The sequence below is a fragment of the Temnothorax curvispinosus genome, unplaced genomic scaffold, assembly GCF_003070985.1.
Source record: "Temnothorax curvispinosus isolate PA1 unplaced genomic scaffold, ASM307098v1 QBEX01011057.1, whole genome shotgun sequence".
In the NCBI taxonomy this organism is placed as follows: domain Eukaryota; kingdom Metazoa; phylum Arthropoda; class Insecta; order Hymenoptera; family Formicidae; genus Temnothorax; species Temnothorax curvispinosus.
Window position 1 is genome coordinate 46,921 of NW_020220837.1, and position 23,194 is coordinate 70,114.

The following is a 23,194-nucleotide window of genomic DNA, read 5'->3' on the forward strand; positions in this document are numbered from 1 at the left end:
TACGTTATTTTATCGTTTTTAAAACAATAATTATAGTATTTTAACTTGAAATTCCTCGATGGTCCGCAGCTAGTGCGACACCATAGTAATATTTACTATAAAATTTTCTCCGTGTATACATATATGAAATATATATTTAAATTAGAATACATGTAAAAATACACACAAAATTATTTTACTATATTTCTTGAATATGATACAATAAACTTATAAACAGGCTTATCCTGCATGCATAATTCTTATATTTTTAATTATGAAATTATAAGCAAAATTCTTTTTTTTTTTGGCATAATTCTTATGTCTTGAAAAATTAAAACTATAAATAGAATTCTATGCTGAAATTCGATGTGAATTATAGATCGTCTAAAGTGGATTGAAAAAAATAGCATTGCGGGATCCCTTTCTTCTGAGGTAGTTGAATATTCGTAGAGCCTTTGATTTCCGTGTTTCTCTCGCGATGCAATTGACGTATAAGAAAGAATTTGACGTGCGGCTAATAGCTCGATGCCTGAATAGACACGCGTGCGAGTTGCGTCGCAGAAATATTTCCCGAATACGAGAATCTGAAGAAACGCGGTGGATATGGTACGAGGCGGGGATGTGACGGGCGCCTGCGAAATTATTGCTTTTCGCGTGGCTCGCGAATGTTCCGTTAGCCGCAACGAAGAAATTATTTACCATCCTATCGGCATTGTGTGCCGCATTAAAGTCCGGCTGGCCGGATACCGGAGAGACGAGCCGAGAGTAGAGAGACGGCTTGAAACTTTACTGCCAGGAGATGATCACCGTTACCGTTCACCACAAACACGGCAATGAGCCTCGTGGTTGTTTTCTTTTCTCCGCGAGACGCTCGCGACTTTTGTCTTTCTCTTTTTCTCTCTCTTTCTCTTTCTCGACCATCTCGGCTGGCAAAAAGAAACCTGTAACGAGGATTGTAAATCGTTAACACATCGAAAAGAATCCCGGAAACGAGTCGTTCCGTTCGCCTTTTTTCCCCTATCCGTGCGACTTTGAGACTTTCCCTACGATCGATATTCCGCACGATTTATCATCGGCAACGGACATTAAATCGACCGCGATCAAGTGTCACTTTTCTTGCTTTCTAAATCAATCGCAAGAAACTATCTTCATTAAAACGCCCAGCGCTCGTCATTTTTAATGGAATTCCCGTGTATGTACATCATTAGACGTAGATTAAAAGAAAGGGACAATCGAGGCACACGTGCACACGTGATTATCGAATTCGGACGTTCACTCCGATTTCATCTGTCTCTCGCATCAACGATCATTAATCACAGATCAAGGATCGCCGTCTTTCTTTTGTCTCAGATATAGAGCCTATCCTTTTCTTTTCCATAGAACGTTGCGTGACGTCACACGAATCCGTGACCCACGGGGGTCGATGATCGGAAACCGCGAAACCCGGACGGATCAACGACCAGTGCGCGCGAGTAAATCGATCGATCGATCGATCGGGTGCGGATTCCCCGGATCGAATGGAACGTGGCCGGTCGCGCGTGAAGGGAAGAAACGCGAAACACGTCCGATTTCTTCCGTCCCGTTCTTACCCTGGGCGGCTTCACGCCGTTCTGGGCACACCGGCCGTGCATAGTTAACCCGGCAATTCGGCCGTGACGAAAATGAATTTTACTTGGGAAATGGCGATACCACGCGTCCGATACCGCTCGCTCTTACAACGAGCGATATTCGGCATGCGCGAAATTTGCATGACCGCGAAGCGCGCAACGATCTTACAATAATCCTTCATCGACTATAGATATGGAACTGGCGGACGAATGACGTGTAGGTATGAATTTCGTGAATCGATACCGTGAAACTGGAACAAATCTGTAACGTAGATAGAGAAAAGGTTCTATGTTTGAACATGTAATTTGTAACTTTTGTAATACGTAACATGTGTTCTGCTTCCAACGGCTATAGTTTGCTCCAGTTGCGAGGCATCGAAGCGTAGATTTCATAATGATCCGAGCCAACTGGAACAGCTTAGACACAGAATCGATAACCAGCATTGTTTTCAAGTTTAGAAATAAAATAGAAATCGAAACGCGTTGAAAACATTCAGTGATTTTATGGTGAAGAAGAATAACAGAACTTGAAGACTTAATATCCTATTGTAAAGACAATTATTTTAGAGATAAAGGAATAATTGTTCATGTTTTAAACATACGCATATAAGATTTTCATCTTTATAGCAACGCCAAGCGGTATTTTCTTAGTGCGTTTTTTAAACAGGGCAAGTTTAATAATTATTTGAATATATATTGAGCATCTTTCGATTACTATCCGGCGCGTTACGCAAGTCCGTCCCGGTTTTAGGCCTGGTCTTTTCATTCGCAAAACTGGTTCGAAACGAAATATGCTTTTGAGAAAAACGAGTTTGAAACCGTGACATTCCTGAGCGACTTGTTACCAATTTTGTGACGTAAAAATCGATACATTCCGCCGTACGGTGTACTGTACGTACAGCAATAATCCGTTTCTGGAGAGATTAGCCGTATAAGCTGATACGCGATTACGGAGACCGCGTGAGGCGAATCGCCGGCGGTACTTTAAACACGTCTGGTAACAATTTGTCAACTTCTGGTTCGACTGCTTGCTACCAGTTCTAAAGTTAGATGCCGAGGGACTCGCGGCACGTGTATCTCGCTCGAATATTCCGTAATAAAGCGTCGCTATATGTAGAAAATGAAATAATAATACGATGTAATAATTCCATAAATTCTTCAGTCTCGAGAGCTAAAAATTCTTAAAATTTTTTAAATATTTAATGAAAATCCGTTCACTTTTGTTTAAGTTTTATGTCTATCCCGTTTTCCATTCTTAAAATAAAATAAGTAAGAAACAGTGGATATATATATCTAATTAAAGGTACATTAAACTGGAGGAAGATTTTTAGTTTTTTAATTCAAACTTGCTAAACGTGAACAGGAATAGAAGACGCCGAGGAAATTAGAGTTATCATCTTTTTAAGTTACGACTCTTGTATGTATGTATAGAGAACCCATGCACCTTAAAAAGAGTTGACCCAAGCTTTTAGTTTTCATTTCTCATTTATGCAATATACGAGTCACGGGGAACAAGCCAGAGGTACAGTCATGAGAGTTGAAAGGACGAGAACACTCGTTAGGGCGTGCCTTTCCGTGTTCTTTGCAGCCTTGCATCAACTTTCTCCGCATTGTCGGCGAGCTGGACGTTCCTCGCATCCTTCATGCTATCATGCCTCGCTATTACCATGCTATTACCATAAAATGCACGGTCAAAATTAATAGCAATAATAAATATGGCGCGCGAACTTGGCTCGGAAATAAGAAAATTGACTATGATAACGGTGAGAATGATATAAATTAATAATAAATAAGCGAAACTCATTTTAATTTTCTTGTACTCAAACGTTCTGGCTTTCTCCAAACCTCGAAGTTGACCTAAGCTCGTCCCTTCGACACCGATTAACATAGGACGCAGGCAGAATTCGTAATCGACGACTCTTCACAAATGTCCTGTTACATTTTTACACGTGTCAGAATTCAGCGGCGACAAATCCGAAAGCATCGTATAACTCACAGTCGAGAACAATGGCGTGAGAGAAATGTTCAATGAGTTCTTCATTTCGAACGAGATTTCTTGGTTAATCTTTTATGAGCGTGTCTGACTTTGACTGAAGATCGTCCCCTCAATCCTCCTCTCTTCTACGTTTCGTTATTTTTCTATTTGAAATTTTTCCGTTAGCTCTTGCGACACGTTGTACCCGCGGGAGGCGGGAATTAGCATAGTTCGTGAGCGGAATATCGAGTCTCGGATTAATACGTGCATATGAGTGTCACGACGATCGCGATCGTGATATGGGCGGGTCACCGCGGCTGGGATACATGTGTGTACACGACGTTTGCGTTAGCCGTAACACTTTCAGGGCTCGATCGTCAAACGGTGATATCGACGACCGTAACGGTACGTCTTTCCGTACGAACGCGCACGTTGTCGTGGAATCCCCACGCGCTAGGAACGTCACCACGTGCATCCATTGTCCTCTCGCCTTGTCGGCGATTGCATAATAGATCTTCCGGCACGAGGTAGCAATTTGACTTTTGCACGCAGCTGTTCCATCGTCGCGGCGCGGGCGGCGCGCTCGAACGCCCCCGAGACCCCATTGCATAAAAAAAAGGAGCACGATTATTAAACGCGCTAAAATAAAATTGCGTTATCCCACGCCGTCGTTACGCAACAGGGATTCCGGGGATGCCGATGTCAGCGGTCGCGGAATAAAATATAATAATTATTATCCCACGACCGCGGGTTGTAATTCGCGGCTCTGATTTCCTGGTGGGTTCTCACGCCCGGCTATATGCACGCTCCAAAAATTCATGTTTCGAACATTTGAAGACCCTGTATAAGAAACTGTTTAGCATGAGGAACTCTAGGCCTTTCTCGAGTATCGTTTTACGAGGAAAGCACGATAGATGAGGCTGAAGTAACGAGAAGGAGAACCCTTCGCAAGTCAATTTGGAGCAGATTGTCTCTCCTATTAATGACTGTCATTTACCGGGTGTCATCCCTGGTCCTACAGCATCCACGTTGTCGCTTCGTGTCGCACGTAGTCTTTTCAATGTCCGTCGGAAGATGAGACGGATTCTCGGCGTCATTAGCAAGGTGTCTCTGTTCGGCCTCGGTCCATCATTCTCCGTCCGTCTTCCTCTTTCTCCTTCTTCGCGACTCTTCCACTTTGCCACTACGTTCGCTTCCTCAGCTCGCCTTCCTGCCTCGCGCCAGGTGTGGTCATTAATTTCACACAGCGCAACGGGGAAAGGTCGACGAGGGACGAACAAAGGTACGGAATTGTCCGCTCGCTCAGTCGCTCATCGAAGCGAGGGGAGAAAATGAGAATCTTTGCGAGACAATTACTCGCGAGGGTGAAATAAGCACCGCGATGGTGCTACAGCGACGAATGTAGCCGCGGCGACGAGAAAATATATTCACTGTAAACCTAAAAAATGCACGGAATAAAATAAAGAGATATTATTTTACGAGCGAAAATTATTTTGCAGAATTAATTTAGAGCGTTTCGGAGTAATGCAGTTTTTGAAATGTTTTTTACCACAATTTTTAAATTGTTGAAAGCTATTAAAAAATAATTGAATTTTCGTCGGCTTTTTTTATGCCCGACTGGCGGGGTACCAGGAAACGACGTTATTTATATGCGTTCTTTTTACGACACCGGCAGGTCGGGTGGTTCCTCCAGCGCGTCAAGTGCTGGCACGGGATCGTCGACCGGTGGAGGTCCTGGGAACCCGGCTGGAGGTGGCAGGATGGCCGTCATCGGCGTGACCAGGAATGTGCGTCTGAGGCGTCGCGGTAACGCCGGCTTCGGTTTCTCATTACGAGGTGGACGCGAATACGCCGCCGGGTTTTACGTCAGTGACGTTCAACCGGGTGGCGAAGCTCACAGAAATGGATTAAGGGTATTTATCTTTAATCATTGCCTTTTTTATCATACCAGTCATACAAAAATCTTCTTTTTACATCGTTTTTTAAACATTATCTGGTGATTCAGTTGAGAATTATTTTTATACAACAGTAATTGTCGTGTGATTGTAACGCTAATTAGTGTGGGGATCGCGAAAAGATGTTTGTTAACGATTTCGCTTTCGACTTATCGCTTTCAGGTAGGCGATCAGATCCTGAGGGTGAACGGTTACCCGGTGGAGGACGCCGTCCACCAGGAGGTCGCGCTCCTGGCGAAGAATCAGCAAGTCCTGGTTCTCAAAATTCGAAGTAACTATCTCGTCTTCATCTTAATTATCCTTTGCCGCGAGATATAATACTTCAGACGCAAAAACTTTCATTGCACGCGCCGCGTAGAGATAGCCTCGCGATCTGAAAAAAAAATAATTAATAACAGTAATACGCGCGGCGTGTTGCAATAATCCCTATATCTCGTTGCTGATAGCGGGAATTTATAGTTTTCGATTTGTATTGCAGGCGTAGGGATGATACCCGTAAAAGAGTAAGTATCGAAACTTAATTAAAACCTCGCGCGCACCGTACGTAATACGTGCGCTTCTTCCCCCTTTTCCCTCGATCGACATCCTCTCGTTACAAAAATCGCTTATGATTCGCAAAGCAATCCGAACGATCCGGTTACCTGGCACATGGTGCAGCAACAGCAACAGCAGCTGCAGTACAACGAAACTGGTTTAGGCGGTGTGCCGAGCGCAGAAGTCAGAATTCGGATTCTCGTCGGCGAGAAGGGCCGTCTAGGCTGCGGCGTCTGCAGAGGCATCGTACCTGGTCTCACCGTTCAGGTTAATATAGCATCCTAATTGGACATAGTCATGTCATGCCATGTGAAAGCACCTGTCATTCTTGAAAATTTTCTCTTGGTATCGCTAATAAAATTATTCTACTTCGATTGAAATTAAAGTTAATGGAATTGGATGGAAATATTTTGCTGAAAGTATTATGAAATCGATGAAAAGTAAACTAAAATTTATTTTAAAAAATTACTGATTATATTTCAAAATAAATCATAATTTTCCTTATGAAATGTAATGTAAATACTGTGAAATATAAGGAAAGTTAAATTATACTGTTGAGAGAGAAAAGTAATAATAATTTTTTTTTTAATATTGATGAAATAATAAAATGGTTAAATTGAAAAAGAATTTCAAATACATTTTAGTAAAATTTCATTATATTTTCAATAAAATATTTTTATCTAGACATTTCTAAAAAAATCTTTAATTTATTTCAATAAAAATAAATCTCTTATAATTCTTTAATTTGATATGCATGTTAAAAAGTAACATATAATGCAAATAGATTCGAGTAAAATAACAATCAACTCCGAACTCTTATATTTAAGATTCGACGTTTCGAAAAGCTCGCGCCTTACGCGAAAGGAGCGGGCATTAGTTTTACATTTATAAAAAGTGAATCTTTAGGGCACGAGGGAAGGCGGTCCCGCGCGAGCAGCTGGCCTGAAGGCCGGCGACGTGATAATCTGGTGCAACGGGCAACGGCTCACCGATCTTCCGTTTGAGCGGGCCATCGAGATGATGCGCAGCTCGGCGATTCTCGACCTCGTGGTGCAACGACCCACGTCCCCCAGTCACCTTTACGACTGTCCCGAACCGCTGTGGACCCGCGGCTCCAGCGGCTATGACTCCGAGACGTCCAGCGTGGCGGCCGCGAGCCCGCCGCCCCAGCATCAGAACAACCCGTCGTCCTCGCCGCAGCATCACCATCACGACGGCAGGATGCATCAGCGGTATCCGCGCGAGGACGCCTGCAACAGAAACGGCAGGTCAGTTGCGAATCTAATCTCAATTATATTTCCTCAAAATTATTATCGTTATTAAATTAATCTCGAAATTCTGAACGAATTGCCAGGCTTACTTTAGACGTTAATACGCCCATTGCAAAATCGCATAGCAGATTTTTCAGAGCGATATACGAATCACGATAACGGATCGTCTCGTTTATCGCAAACTCGGAAAGAGCACGAGTCGCACGATTGCCTACGGCAGGCGTTACGCACGTGTCTTTTCCAACGGTCGCCGACCGTTATCGGGTGCCATCAATGAATTTACACCTGGAGAAAGTCGGTCCATTAATAGGACACTCGGCGATAACGATCGTAGTGTCCGCAGCGGCTCGAATTCCTTGCCGCCACACGTATATATAAACATTCATCCTGTTCCTCGTTCTCCCCGGTGCTCCCGCGATAAAAACGCGCATCTCGCGAATTCCGCTCTTTAGAAATCGGCACGGACACACTTACGTAATCGAACAAATCCCGCTTTATTTCCGGTTGTGACGTTGTAGGATATGCTGCCCTCTCGCCCTGTCGACCACCAGCTGCAGTTCCTCCTCGGAGTGGGCGCACGTGGATCAGGTAAAGGATTTTAAAATAGATTATCTCGTTTCATATACAATTATATATTATATCATATGCAATATAAAATCAACTTAAAGAATTGTCTTGTTACGTTAAGCAGCTTTTTTTTCGAGAAAAAACAATATAAATTACTATTTTCTTCATTAGAACTTCAAGAATTCAACTCACGAAGTTTAAATTAGCATATATATTTTTTACTTCGGTCTGTTTTACCTCTTATCAAAATATATTGTTTTAATAGTGCTGCCTTATCAGCAGCGCGCACGCGTTCTGTACGATAAGAAGCGGTGCGGTAGCTTATCAACCTTTACCGTTACGCACTGAATAACACGCTTATTATTTCTATTATAGAAAAGTAGGATATGTACAACGAACACTTGAAGGTTTATATTAACTATAAAGTTTCTATCACATAAACTACTTTTGAATAATAAATCTATTAACTGTATGACATTCATTATATTGATTATATGCATATAAAAAAAAATATATAAAGACATGTCTTTTTTAAATTACATTGTCTCACAATTAGTTATCATGCCAAAAATAATTGTTGGATTAATAATCGCTGAAATAATTACTGAATCCATACTAAATCTTCTTTTAAGTAACATTAATTTTCACCGACTTTTCCGCTTGAGATTCCATATCCGTTAATAATAAAACATAATTACGATAATATATTTTGAGTTAATACATTTTCCATTTTGGCGTGTTTTTTTTTTTTTTCAAGTACGCGAGAACGCTTAAAAGATAGAGATGCAACGCCTCTCTCTCATTGGGATTTAATTTGACCGTTTTCTAGGCGCCGGAATGGTCGCGTAAACCGAATAACACAACCGTGATTCGTGTTAATCAGAGCTCGAACCAGAACCAGAATCACCGGCCTGTACCGGGTGGGCAGTATCACTTCAATCCGCGCGGCAATTACGACGATGACATCGACAACGAGCCGCTTTACGATCCCGTGGCGCCCAGGATCGACTACGAGGTGCACGACTTCGACGCAAATCCGCGAGACGAGGCTAATCGGCGGCTGGCTTATCGGCGAGATAACGCGAGGCAGCAGGACGTGATTTATGATGGTCCCGCGGACGACTTACCCATGTACCATGGCTCCAAAGTAAGGAGAGATCTGCATTCGATCTGTTTTCGTTATCTCGCGCCATTCCTTTTATCTGCGAAAAATGTTGCCTCGTTATAGCGATCGGTTTAATTGAATATACGAGCGTGATATGTTTTAACGTGTCGCGAATAATTTTCTGCGACAGGAAAACGGCCAAGCGGTCGGCAATCGATTGACGGACCTGCAACTCATGCAGCGACCGAGCGAGGCCGAGAGGAAGACGATAACGACCGTAGAGGTGCATCAGTCGGTTTGTCCACCTGCACCTCCGCCGCCGCTTCCTTACAAATGGCCAGCAGGTTTGACGGCTTTTCCCGCAGCATCGTTAGAATAATAACTGACCGCGTTTGCTCGAGCGCCAAGTCGAAAGAAGTCCTCCTTCCGCTGTCGATCCGTTCGAAAACATAAATATTGCAAGTTCTCTTCACGGCTTCTTTTAACAAATAGAATATATTCCGGCTCGCTAAAAGGATTTAAAATGTTTTTCATGCCGTCTTTTCTTAGATAAACATGACAATTTGATTTACATTTATGTACCTTTCGATATCTTTTTAAATGATTTTTTAAGATTTATAAATCTCGAATTTAACAAGCTCATCCGCTTCTAATATTTCATATTACAGTAACGGGTCACCGCGTACGTTGTCTACTGTTACAGAGACCAAACCAATGAACGCCATGGGAATGCAAATGGGCAGCACCATGTCGATGGGCAGCACCGGGTCGACGGAGACCGAGTCCAGCCTCGAGTCGTCCTGCAGCAAGGATTCTGCGTCAACGTCGTCGTCCTTGTCGACGTCGTCCTGCGAGCCGCCATCCACAGTTTCTTACGGATCGATGGCCGGCGGCGGATCCAGCAGCGTCACCAGCAAAACGACGGAGACTTCGACGGCCGCATACGCGACGCCGCGCAAGGATGTCGCGAGGACGTCGCCGATCGCCAGCACCGATCTGAGCACCGCCATCACGCAGGAGTTGCAGAGGCGAGCGCAGCAGGTAGGATCGATCGAGATTGAAGATAAAATCGGTCGTGTATCTCGATTCTTCTTGTGTGATAAGATCGCTAAACAGCGAGGACAATTCGAGAACAAAATATAAATTCGCGACACAAAGAGTTCCTATATTGCGTTCCTATCGTATTATCGCGCGTATCGCAATCAGGACGTTGCTTGTTTTCCCTCTCGTTGAACGTAATTTTTTTAATCGCCATCGTTATTTTGCAACGATATCTTTCCGATTGGTCCGTTTATCTATGATATTTTATATGCGTTTTATGTTCTCCGTGTCTATCGCAGTAGAAATTGATGAGCATTATCAATGAGTTGAAATACTTCGCGATATAATGTGCCGCAAAAAGTTTAATCTTCTATCGACGTCTGAATCATCTGCTATCTCTACATCGAAATTGTTTTTCTCGAAACTATAAAAAATTTATTATTTTTAATTTATCTCAATAATTAATTATTAATTATCTTTAGTAATTATTTTTAATTTATTATATATCCGTATGTCGCATTCACCACATGTCGCGTATTACTTTTTTTTCTCGCAGAGGATGAACAATGCCGCTAAAGCGGAAGCGCCGAAGGAAAAAGCTCCGGATAATCGCAAACCTCAGAATCCCGAAGCTCTAAGATCGCAGGAACAAAAAGTCACACACGATAAGGTCAGTTGCTCACAATTGCATATATGCGACTAGTTGCACAAAGAGTGAATATCGTCTATAATTGGTACGCAGTCCGTTGATCTAGCAACAGCCGTAGTGTTATTTTAAGCGGCATTACACTACAAATCCAAGTATGTTATTTTAGCTGAAGCTCTTCTTACACATTTCTTGCCGTTTTAAATCCCGTCATTTAATGAACAACAAAAATAAATTGTATATTGCCAGTGATGATTAACCGACAGATTTATTAAAGCGACTTAACTGGTGACAAATATAAACAAGCTCCACAACGTTTCAACCCTTTTCAAGTGAAAAGTATAAACAGAACGTGACACCAAAGAGACCATTGTTATAAGACAAAATATAAAAATATATAAATATATATATATATATATAGATATATATAATTTAATTGAAATAATAAAATAAAAATAGAATTATTTAACACGCAAGAAACATGTAAAAAGAGCTTCAGTCAAATGTGTCATTTTTAGACGTTATAAATGCAAAAATAACACACTTGGATTTGTGCGCTCATTCGCTCAACTAGTTAATTGCTCAACTATTGCGAATTTTACGAAATGGTACATGACTCTTCTTATCAGTTTAGTTTTATCAATCACCTTCTCGATAGTTCAGAGAGGACAGAAAAGAGTCATCATTTTAGAAGAAGAAATTACCTTCTTCTTATCAGTTTAGTTTTATCAATCACCTTCCCAATGCTTCAGAGAATGCAAGAGAAATAGTTTTTAGTCATCATTTTGAAGAAGTTGCAGGCAGGTTGTTAGCCTAGCCAACCCCCAATCTGGAGGATCGGACCTCAAATATAGAGGGGTACCCGTGACAAGAGATACACTCTCGGTTGCCATTATTTTTTCGAGAGGTGGCGATCGAATAAAAACCGACGATTTTTGGTCGGATTTGAACTCGGATCTTCGGCTCGTTAGAGCAGCGCACATCTTTCTGCGCCACGATCGCCACAATATTCTTATACATTTGTTAATATACATTTGTCAATATATACATTTGTCAATGTATACATTTGTCAATGTATACATTTGTCAAAGTTATAGGCTGCGTTATTCGGGGAGCGCGCTATTAGCGCTATTGTATCGTTCCATCTTTATCGCTCATCAGGTGTAAAACAAGGATAAAATAAGCAAATAGCGTTGATAGCGCGCTCTCCGAACGCAGCCATAATCTACGCAGGGGTATCAATTATTATAATATCCAAAATCTTAATCAAAATAAATAAATACGTTATGCATGCACTCTATGAGAAGCTTTAAATTATCTGAATAATATCTTAAATGCAATTATTAATAAACTTTATAATTTAGAGAGTGAGAGAGTACCATATAAATTATTCAAACGACATTGCCGTCTTAATCATGAGCCATCATTCTTAAGGATTTCGCTTGACCATGTATGTACGTCATTGTCAGTAATTAAATATTGTAGCGATCGATTCCTTTCTCGCTCCATTCTCAAACCGTATAGAATTCTACTGACTTATAGTAAGGATTTTTGTTTAGAATATACCGATTAACTTGCAGATCCAATTATTTATTACCTTGTTCATGAATGATTAAATTAATTACTTTTCTCGATGATTTTCGGGCTCGACTAAAAGCCTAGTTTTCTCTTTGTTTCTTCTATCTCGCCTCTCTCTCTGACTCTCCTAATCTCACCCTTCCTGTCTCTATTACCCTATTAACTTCCTAATTCGTTACTATTCCTAACAAGCAGAGATTTAATTGATATATTGTTGTGCCTTTAAAAAATCTTTTTTATTCTTCTGAGTTCCAGCGATTTAACTATATTAAAATATATTGAAATTAGAATTTAATTATTAAACATAAATTCATAGCGTTATGAATTTAATATCAAAATATAATAGCACTTTCACCTTGAAGTTGAATATATTAGTAACAAATGCAATCATGAAAGAAATAATTGAAGAAAAATAAACGGGCGTTAATTGTAGCACATTATTTATTACAATTTAGAGCTAATTGAATTTTTGAATCCACTGACTAGATCGAAATGTCAATGCGGTAAAATCGACATTTTACTTTTTTCGCAGCTGATGGAGGAGTTTAAGCGTGCACACCAAAAGATGTTCAATTCTGCTCAGCAAAAGGCGCAGTCCTCGGAACAGGTTTCCAAAGAAGTTCAGGAGAAGGTAAGAGAGAATGAGAATTGTCGAAAAATTTATCTTGAAAATTGCGCAACTTACATTTCGGAATACAATAAAATAACATTCTCCCGATTCTAAAATAATAAAATAACATTTTTGGGATATACCTTTACATACATTGCAATTTTCAACTATTGACCTTTGTAGACACATAAAGCTTCACGAATTTACTTGCCGAGCTTGAAATATATGATACTCCAACTTTCATGCGATAACAATAGTCCACGTGACGCCAGTCAGGTGTACTGTTCAGCGATAAGCGTATCTTTCATACCGATTAGTGACGTAACATACTGCACATTGTAATTGCGATCAAACATTAACATCATATACACATCAATGTTGTTTTAACGTTATAGAAATAAATTAAATTAATTTTAAAAAAAATCAATAAATTGTAAACAAAACGTAAATTGAATTGCAAAAAAGGCGAAGTAAAAGACATCAGTAAGTTGTGAAATAACAAAAAATTAAGTTAAATTGAGATATAACGCAAGATTTATACGATATCAATTACGATAACTTCAAAGGTGATCATAATTAACAACGTAGAATTAATGGCCGCGCGAAAGCATGATATTCAGCGCGTTCGAAAACAATAGCCGCCTTCCATCGTGTACCAAGTTAATTTCACTTTAACGAGATGTCGAAGAAAATAGATGGCGAAGATAACTCGAGTCTCTCGACCTGCGTGCTTTTTCTCGACTGGTGCGGGTATTTTCGAGGCGTAGCTAACAGCCGGCTCGGGTAGCGAGTTTTTAATTACACAACCGCTAAGCAAGGATCCGCCGCGCCGGTGCAAACAGATAAGAGCACGAAATTATGAAGACCCCGGAATAGTTATCGTCGGTGTGGCGTGCAGGCTACATAGCGGCGCGCACGTGTGCGTGCGTGCGTGCATTTGCTGACGCGCCGATACGTTTGTTTGTGTGTATACCTGTGGAACATATACGTCGACTGCGACGCTCGATGGTATTGTTGAAACGACGAGAGATAGCGAGCAGTTTGCGCACCTTAAAGTCACGTATATTCCGTTTTGTTTCAGTTCTTGCATTACCGCGCGGCAAAGAAAATCTACGAGCGATATTCGTACAAAGGTAGACCGCGTTTAGTCGAGGAAGTAACATATTAGCGAATTAATTATTTGCTTGAGTAAATACAAACCAATTATTCTTAAAACATCGCTTTTTTTATATAATATATATATATATATAAATCTTCATAATAATTTAATCGATGATATAATAATAATAAGCCTTATACCGCAGAAATTACTAATAACCATTCAGAAGCGTTATTTAAAGCCAAGCGGTATCTCGAGTACCTATACGGATCGCTGGAATAATGGAAATAACGGGAACGACTGTCTCTCCAGATTAGAATGTGTATCTCTAGATTGGAGTGTGCTGCAACACAAAGTGATCTCGCGTAAAAAATAAATTTCTCATTTTTTCGTAGATAAATCTGGATATTTTTTTTTTTCGAGTGATTGAGCGTGTTATCGCAAACAAATCACTGCCTCACTCTTCCTGCGACCAGGTGACGGCTCGCCGTTGCTGTTACACAAGCGCGAGGCCGATTGGCAGCTTGTCGCCACCTTATCGTCCATTATTGTCCGTTAATCATCGTTATCGGGACGTTCGCGGATTCATTCGTCGCAAGACCGGCGACGGCGATCGTGGGGTCCGTCGTGCGCGCGCGGGGCATCCGATACCGCGAGTGCAACGCGACACGCCGCGCCGCGTCGACTTTTGTGCCATATTTTTCCTCGCGGAGCCTCGACTGCAGTTTCCTACGAATTGCGGCGGACGTGCAAAATAATAGGCCTTACATAAGAACGCCGGCGTAAGGCGACGTAACGTTGCGCTCTTCTTGCCGCGCGTTTCTTCAGTTGCCTGCTGGTCGTGTCGCGCGCGATCGACGGTCCGCGAAATAAATACCGCAAAAACACGAGGTCGCCGTGCAATTGTGACTCGAAGAAAATAGCGGGGAAGGGAGCGGGGAACGCGAGAGAAGCTATAGCTGTGACGGAGTGACGAGAGAATATTCATCAAAACATCAACGCGTGAAAGAGATCCTTCTATCGACGACCGCGGTTCTCTATTTGAGAAGAAAATTTAAAAAAAAATTAGGAATTTTAAAATATCGAGAAATAAGTTCAACGAAAACTGCCATAAATAAGATTGTTTTAACATATAATTTGTATGTGTCGGAGATATAATCGTACTTCGTGCGAGTGAAATATAATATATTTTAATAGATGATAATATACATGTGACTGTTCGATATACATTGAATGATAAGTGATAAAAAGTGCGAGCGCAAAAAGGAACAGATAACTCACGGAGAACGTGAAGAGTGGAATACATATGACGTATTAAATTACTTAGATCGCTACTGCTATAATTAGAGTAATTCAGAATCAAGTATGGATAAGAAAAACTCGAACGCGAATAATGCAACCGACACAATGAGGAAAAAACAAGCGCTGGTCACAATCACGCCTTACAACGTTAGTAAATAATTAAATATATATATATAACAATTAGCGTTGATATGCAATTCAATTTATGACACCGGCACGTGTGTCCAAGGACGATTTATTTTACTTCGGTAAACGTATTTAATATTTTCGTGTCGACAGATTGAGAATACATTTTAAAAATATATGTAATACATATATTCTATGCATATATTACTCGTCCTAAATAGTAATTTTTTCAGTTATTAAAATATGCGTAAATCATTTTAACATCTGATTTCACTTTCGCATCAAATGTCATATTCAAAATTACTTATAAACTTCCTATTGGAATGACACATTAACATATCGCGTTCTGTTGCATTCTCAGGAACAGGAAAAGAGAGTGCTCATCAACGAGACAACGACGACGGCGGCAACGACGACGGCGACGACGGGTCCTCCGGTGCCCCCGCCGGCGCCTCCTCCGCTTCCGCTTCCTTCTAAAAACAGGAACAGCGACGACTCGGTGGAGATGCAAAGTATCGAGTCGTTTAAGCTGAAGGAGACACCCAACACGGTGCCGAAACCACCGCCGACGTACTTCCCGGTGACGAGCTCCTCCTCGACGAACGGTAGTCCGCGGCACGCCGGTACCGGAAGTAAGGTTCCCAAGGATGCCGCGACGAGTCCCGTCGCAGAGCTCGCCAAGAACTCATCCGCGTCGGTCTCGCCGACCAACGCTTCGAAATTACCCGGCGGCAAGGTGGCCATCAGGATAGGAGCGTATGAGGGTGAGACGAAGCAGCCATCCAGATTGGAATTCTTGCCGCAACAGCCGAGTCGCGACAAGAACGGCGTTGTCGACGAAGCGGACAATGGCCCTGTCGTCTCCAGGCTGCAGAACGAGCTTGCCGCGACCCTGCAGAGGTCGAACCTCAGAAGAAAGACTGAAGGCGTAAGCGATAAATAAAATAAAATCATATTATATATATATATATGACAAAGTTATCGAAGAATAAAATTGTCATATATAGAAAAATTATACGAGATCGACGAAAGAAACTAAAACTACAATCGTTATAAATATTTCGACTGTATGCCTTTTTCTTGAGTATTTTTGAAATTTATAGAAATAGTTAATTGCGAATTTTATATAACGTATTAATAATATTTTAATATATAATATTAATAACATTTTATATAATGTAATAATTAAAGCATTAATAATATTTTGATATAATATAAATTTTAATAATATTTAATATAATTTTTACATTTTTGTAGCTAATTCTTTAAAAAAAACGACGTTTCGTAAAAATGCAAATGTGTTTTTGCGTTTCAGGAAAATCAGTCGCCCGTGAAGACTATTCATGAGAACGTGGCGAGCAACGTGTCCAACAAAGAAACAACGAATTCAGAGCCGAACAAGCTTCTTCAGAACAACATCGAGAAGCTCGCTTCCGCTCTCAGCAACAAAGTCACCATCAAAGTGAACCCGGAGAACAGTAGTCGATAAGAAACGCAATTGAGTCGAAAAGCTGTAGCAACAATCGTCTTGTATGTTCGTAAAATTTTGTACATTTTTGCACGTTTCGCTAACCATTTCGACTTATTATATATAAGTGAAAAAGGCGCTCCCCCTATTGGTGAGGTTCTTTTACACGTATACGTGTTTTTTATATCTTATTTATTATCGCATTATACACCGAAAGTAAGGAGTGAAGGAGCTAATTCTTATTAATCGAGACGAGGTTTCACGACCAGTATTTATCACGTAGTCTTTTGAATGTAATCCTACTGCGATCGCGGCTATGTATGAATCTTAATAGAAAATTCGACGAAATGTTGAATTTTTAAATAAAATCAACGACACGTAAAGTGCTTGATCTTGAAGTCCTTATCCATTTCCTAAATTAAAATATGAAATATATGAGGCATTCAAGATTTTTAGAATTTAAGATTTAAGACAATTCCTACGAATTTCATTATAAACATAAACGTAATTAATCCAAAACAATATATTAATTTCGTGACTTTAATTTTAACGAAAATGTATGCATTGTATATTTATCACCCTTTATAGAACATCTCTCGAGAAGTTGCCTGTAAATAATAACATGCGCATCTTTCCCTGACATTTCGATCGAGGAAGCGTTAATTCAGCGCGGTTAGGCAACTGACAAGTAGACGATTCTTGAGCGCTTTGGAAATCCTCCGTTCGTGCAGAATCTCATAGATGATCCGCGCGGCGCGATACCGTCCCCTTCCTCGCCGCGCGAGAGAAGTTATCCATGAACGCGTCACGTGGAACGAGGTCGTCCGGTCGGTCGCGGGGTAACAGGATACGCAAGTTATTGCTGTCAGAGTACCGCGAGTTCTTCGAGACGATCCTGGTGGAGTCGCCGTTCGCGGAGACCACGAGAAACGGACGGGGAGTGCGTCAGGTCGCCCTGGGCCTCACGCCAACCAGGTTGATCGTCGCCGCCGATATCCTCCAGACTAATCCCGATTTCTTTTGCCCGCCCGGTATCGACGCCAGTATCGAGAGCTTCGAACTGGTCTCCGTGTATCCCTTAGAATATGTCACGCTCAGCGTGTTCAGGAGGAGACGTCGCAGGACTCTGAAGGCAAGGTATACTCCTTCGACAGACAAAACTAGGGGTATAAACAAAATTATAGTCTCCACTTTCTCTTCTCCTCCTTAAACAGAAAATCCGTAGATAAATCTTTAATCAGTCTTTTCTTAGGGATTTTTACACTTGATTTATCTCACTCATTGCCCTTAGATTCATTAACGGTCGAGTTAATTATTATGAGCTCGGCGGCGCGCAGCGCAGGGTTTCTTGGAAGATCTGGTGCGAACAGGTACGAAGATTACTGACCCAGAAGGTGGACGGTAGCTCGTTATCCGAAACAACGGCGGCGAGCTCGTCGAGCAGTAGCACCCTGTATTTGTTGTCGTCCGAGATCGAAGTCAGGAGTAATCGCGACGCGAAATACAAGAGATCGGTATTCAGGTGGCGATGTAAATTAATTTTGGTTCCTTTACGTTATTCACCCCCATATTTAACGGCTGTATTTATTCAATTGCATTTGATTCACGCAATAATGGCGAATCTGGAGTCAATTTTGAGCGAAAACGGTTTAATTTCCTTGACACTTGTAAATAATGTCACATATTTAAAAAAAACGAGTACAGAGTATGGAATCATTATGGAGGAGCCGGCGATTATATTATTCCCACGTGGACCGATAAGGACTTGTATCTCGGGCCAGCTTATAATGAATTGACGAACGGCCGTTATACCCCGGTTCCGGTGAGATTCGCCGGAGCCAGCCTAGAGGATCTCAGGTACGAGCTGGAGGATCGCACGCGTTACATCGCTTGCGAGAAATCCTGCCACAGCTGGCCGTGTCAGACGAGATTTGGCGGTCGGGCAAGATTGCAACGCGCCGACGGTCTCTGCAATGTCCTTTTCGCAAGAAGTCGCAACGCACGTCGTCACGATTACGCGGCAAGTTGCAAAAGTTCGCCTTGCAACGTCTGTCAATTGGATAACAGTGTCGGCATCAATGTTCTTGGAAAGCACAGCCGATGTCACGGTTAGATTTGCAATTCGTAAATCTTCGTTATCTATTTAGAATATTTAGATACATTAAAAAAATCCAAGTTTCTCTATTAATAGAAATTTAAAAAATATATAGAATAATAGAGAAAGCGAATAGAAACGATATAATTTATTTATTAAACAAATAAAATATATTACAAATCCAAATATTCCAATCGAAACACATTGCATGAACGTCAATAATAAAAAATAAAATATTTAGAGCGCCGAAACATGCTCTTCGAAGAAGATTTCATCGAGCACGTGGAAAAGAAATACGGAAAACGCCAGCAACAATATCGGGAAGGACCAAAGAGACCTTTAGCGTCGAAGATATCGCGTTTCGGCTTTGGAGTGCCGGAGAAATGCAATTCCGAATTGATTCTGGGCCCTTATCGCGGCGATTCGGGCTACGTCGACGTCGTCGATCCTCGCAAGCTGATCGAGAGCGGCGTGACGATCTGGGAGGACAATTGCCGATCCTTGAAGGATAGGAGGCATCCGCGGAGATACGGCTTTTCCTCGGCGGCGCATTTCTTCCACGCGCTCGGCCCGTGGTCCGTACAACCTGGCGAACGGGAAACCGTGCAGACTCTCAGATCACCGAGCGCGGTTAACATCCGCAGACAACCCTCGGATCCGGAGCTGAGGCTTCCGGTCTCGCGCCGTCAATTGACAGCCAGCGTCTCCTGCGCCGCTTTGACATCCGGCGGATCCAGCATCATTGGCACCGTCACTAGGGGACGAGTGATACTCTTCTGGACGCCAGAATATTGGTACAGGCCTCAGGCAGCGGCAGCTGCCTACAGGTGATGCAAAAAGAATATATCTCATGCCGAAAACCATGTATACGCACTTATCTTTTAATTGACAGAAAATCAACTAAAACACGTCAACTTTAGCGAAATTTTAGAATGGAAATTCGTTCGATTTTAATTTAATTTAATTGTCCGATTTAACATCCAATTGCATTTTTTCATTAAATAATTTGAGAAGAGATCGTTTATCGTTAATTATAAGATGATTTAATTATAAGCTTGTCGTCTCTTGTTAGCTAATCCCTTACGTAAAGCCTCTTATGACAGAGAGCTGAGGCATCACTTGGCGTCTCTGCAGAACTTCCGACGCGGGAAGGAGAGGCAGACGAGAAGAAAGTTCTTCTGCCGACGAAAGAATCGGCTCTCAGGCGAGGGCTATAATTTCGAGGCTGTAATTACCGGGAAATCCAACAGTCTCTTGGATCGCGTGCTTTCCATCAATGGCGCGCGCAAGACGAGCGGGAAGACGAGCGAGAACGCCGACGACGTCGACAGGGGCACGGCGCAATTACGGAGATTGTTAAGGATGAATCTTCGCATCACCGTGTGGGACTTGGACAGCACCACCCTCGCCGCGCAACTCACCTCGATCGATCGCGATCTCTTCGTTCGCATCCCCGCGACTGAGATCGAGGCGCTGATCTATCAGAGATCGTCGCGCAACGCGCCGAATCTGGGCGCGTGGATCGCCTTCAGCCACCGGATCGCCTGCCTGACCGTCAGCGAGATCCTCGCGATCAGGCAGCTCGACATGAGGACCAGAATCATGGCGAGATTCATCAACGCCGCCGATAAGTGTCTCGCGCTTGGTAATTTTCAGTCCTGCAGGTCTATCCTGGCCGGTCTGCAGGCACCGCCGATTTATAGGCTTCGGAGAAGCTGGTCTTACCTCAGGACTCATCACGCCAGCAGGTTTCTCCATTAATCATTAGCGTCTCGGAAAATAATAAGCGTAAATTCTTCCTTTTACTGTTAAAAACTTTCATATTAAAGAATATGAAATTTAAACCAATACCAACTTCGAATTTAATAATATTTAATAATATTGTTATTTTTAACTGCCATATGTGTCGAAATTTATTATTTTAACTTCATTGGTTTAGTTAAATTAACATTATTTCAGTTAAATTAACGACATATTGAGTAAGAATAGAGCGCGACCTATAGAAATTATTAAAAATAACTTAAATTTAATACAATTCGACATTACGAATTTAAGTGTTGAGCTACCCGAATAAATTAATAATAAGCAAAATATAGAAAGTATTTTCCGATCTTCCGTTTTACGTTAATAATTCTATTTAGTAAATATAGAGAATAAATGTTTCTCTGTACTGACACAATCGTACACATTTTAGATACGCGGCGATGGAGAGACTGTCCAAGATTTACAAGAGCCCACGTTGTTCAAAGTACCAAAGAGCTTGGGCCGCGGCCAAACGCAATCCACCTTGTATGCCGTATGTTGGTCATTTTCTGATCAAAGTTCTAGGATTAAATGGCCTGAGGGAGATTCAAACGAACTTTGCAAGGAGACAGTCGACAGCGCGAGTCAACGAGGCTTCAGAATTTCTATCTATTAATAATAACTTCAACAATCTTCACTCGGGAGATGACAAGAGTCCGACGGAATCAAAACAATCTCTGGCCAGGCGTATTTTCGCAGCGACGCTGGCCAGGATAAAGTTCGCGGCGCGCCAGAACGTCGTCGACGAGACCAAAGGTGACGTCTGGACGTGCAGACAGCGATATCTCGCGCGCAGGTTTTTCCATCGTTGGCGAGTGATCGCGTTGGAATCGCGATTACGCTCGGAAAACGACAGAAAATTGAAGAACATGGACTCAAAGAGGAGATGTGTCCTCGATCTCGCAGCCTGGCTGACGGACCGTCAGAGATTCGCGTTGGGCTACAATTTCCCGTTGAACTCGTTCGCGTGTGAGTATCTTTTGAAAGCGCGTTACAGGGAGGACCGCGAGAACTTCTTCATCAGCCTCAAGCTGGAACCGCCTAGGACAACTTGAACTCGATGCGCGCTGAAAGATTTCGATCGTGATTAGTTACATCGTTGGGGATTGTTGTGCGATCGCTGATTTTAATTATCATGCGTTCATTTCGAGAGCAAAAGAGAACCGCAGCTATCTTATTGTTTCGAGTGCAATAAGACAGATAAAATATCGATATACTGCGCCAACTGCGCCGATGGTTCATCTAGAAACATTTGTTTTAAACATTGTCTTTAAGATAACGATGTACCATTCAGTATTACTTGCATACGATTTATTCAGAAGCACTTTTACTTAGAAAAAGTATCATATCTACACGCGCTTTGTACGATTATTATTGCTATAATAACTTTAATAAAAATAAGTCTTTGAATACTGTAAATATTAGGTAACGAGTGCTAATTGGTACTTTATATGTTTCTGTATAATTTGTTATAATTTGTTATCCGGAAAGGGAAAGGATTAAGACGATTTCTTTATCACCGTTTTATTCCGAACACAGTGTATACAATTGTTATTTTACACATGTTATACGCGTGTATATATAAATATGTATATATATATATATATATACATATGCATATACACACATATATATTCCTTCGCATATTTCTCTAGGAAATTTGTCAGTCGTAAACTTAAAAAATGTGTATGGTCGAAAAAGTGAATATCTGAACTGAATGATAAGTATCAGATTCTGACTAGATAACAACGCAATTTCGTGTATGTACAATAATGAAACGTCTACGTCATCGATTTAAAAGAAAAGATAGAGTAACGTAATATATACATATAATATCGGACAAGGGAACAGTCTTTTTCTGGCACGGAAATCGAGCGTGATTCTCCATCGATCGTGTCGCGATCGCCGAAATCCAATCTTCGAAATTTACAAGTTCTCTTTTAAACGTATGTATTATATATATATCACATATAATATATAGAGATATTTGCAATTTCAGAAAGATTCCGCTCGAATGCGCCCCCGGGACAATTATCTCGCACGACAAATCTATTTACGTATAAAACAAATATATATATATATGTATATATATGTTAACACATTTAAGATTGTAATTGCGACTTGCGCAATTCGCACAATTTTTGTTCCTCGAAAGAAGAAATAGAGCGGCGTCCTGCTCTTACGTTTTACAAGACGCGGTTTTCTTTCTTCCCCTCTCTCTTTCTCTCTCTTTCTTTTTTCCTTGACCATATAGGATTCTGCGCGCGCGACTTTAACGCTAACGCGAAATGCGTTTCCAAATGCATCGCGCGAGCGAGATACAGCCGCGAATACGCCGCTATCCGATACTTCGAAGGTCGAGATCTCTACGTTATATTAGAATAAAATTTCACGGAGTATCAAAATAATTATTCATGCTAATATTAGAGTATT

The 23,194-nt window shown here is 41.5% G+C and overlaps 2 protein-coding genes across 3 annotated transcripts in view; both read left to right on the forward strand.

Annotated features, from left to right (window-relative positions):
- LOC112461094 overlaps nucleotides 1-17,246 on the forward strand; it is a 42,118-nt gene extending 24,872 nt beyond the window's left edge. The window contains exons 2-14 of one of the 2 annotated variants that reach the window (XM_025026175.1): nucleotides 5,237-5,474; nucleotides 5,679-5,787; nucleotides 5,995-6,019; nucleotides 6,137-6,317; nucleotides 6,957-7,318; nucleotides 7,840-7,909; nucleotides 8,772-9,035; nucleotides 9,184-9,337; nucleotides 9,697-10,034; nucleotides 10,591-10,704; nucleotides 12,791-12,889; nucleotides 15,757-16,323; nucleotides 16,711-17,246. In XM_025026175.1, the coding sequence (XP_024881943.1) occupies nucleotides 5,237-5,474; nucleotides 5,679-5,787; nucleotides 5,995-6,019; nucleotides 6,137-6,317; nucleotides 6,957-7,318; nucleotides 7,840-7,909; nucleotides 8,772-9,035; nucleotides 9,184-9,337; nucleotides 9,697-10,034; nucleotides 10,591-10,704; nucleotides 12,791-12,889; nucleotides 15,757-16,323; nucleotides 16,711-16,884 (2,695 nt within the window). In that variant the 3' untranslated portion in view covers nucleotides 16,885-17,246. Of the gene's footprint in view, nucleotides 1-5,236; nucleotides 5,475-5,678; nucleotides 5,788-5,994; nucleotides 6,020-6,136; nucleotides 6,318-6,956; nucleotides 7,319-7,839; nucleotides 7,910-8,717; nucleotides 9,036-9,183; nucleotides 9,338-9,696; nucleotides 10,035-10,590; nucleotides 10,705-12,790; nucleotides 12,890-15,756; nucleotides 16,324-16,710 lie in introns of both variants that reach the window. The other variant, XM_025026174.1, reaches the window with a different exon arrangement.
- A 413-nt stretch (nucleotides 17,247-17,659) lies between these two features.
- Nucleotides 17,660-22,506, forward strand: LOC112461093. The gene is made up of 6 exons (XM_025026173.1): nucleotides 17,660-18,000; nucleotides 18,155-18,385; nucleotides 18,568-18,896; nucleotides 19,200-19,785; nucleotides 20,062-20,706; nucleotides 21,153-22,506. Exons 1-6 carry the CDS (start codon nucleotides 17,660-17,662, stop codon nucleotides 21,814-21,816), a joined length of 2,796 nt encoding a protein of 931 aa, XP_024881941.1. The 3' UTR covers nucleotides 21,817-22,506.
- The last annotated feature ends 688 nt before the right edge of the window (nucleotides 22,507-23,194 follow it).

Coding starts and splice junctions, on each gene's coding strand:
- LOC112461093 (XM_025026173.1), top strand. CDS start 17,660: ATGAACGCGTCACGTGGAACGAGGTCGTCCGGTCGGTCGCGGGGTAAC. Junction 18,386..18,567: donor TACAAGAGATCGGTATTCAG/GTGGCGATGTAA, acceptor AAACGAGTACAG/AGTATGGAATCATTATGGAG. Junction 18,897..19,199: donor TTACGCGGCAAGTTGCAAAA/GTTCGCCTTGCA, acceptor TAAAATATTTAG/AGCGCCGAAACATGCTCTTC.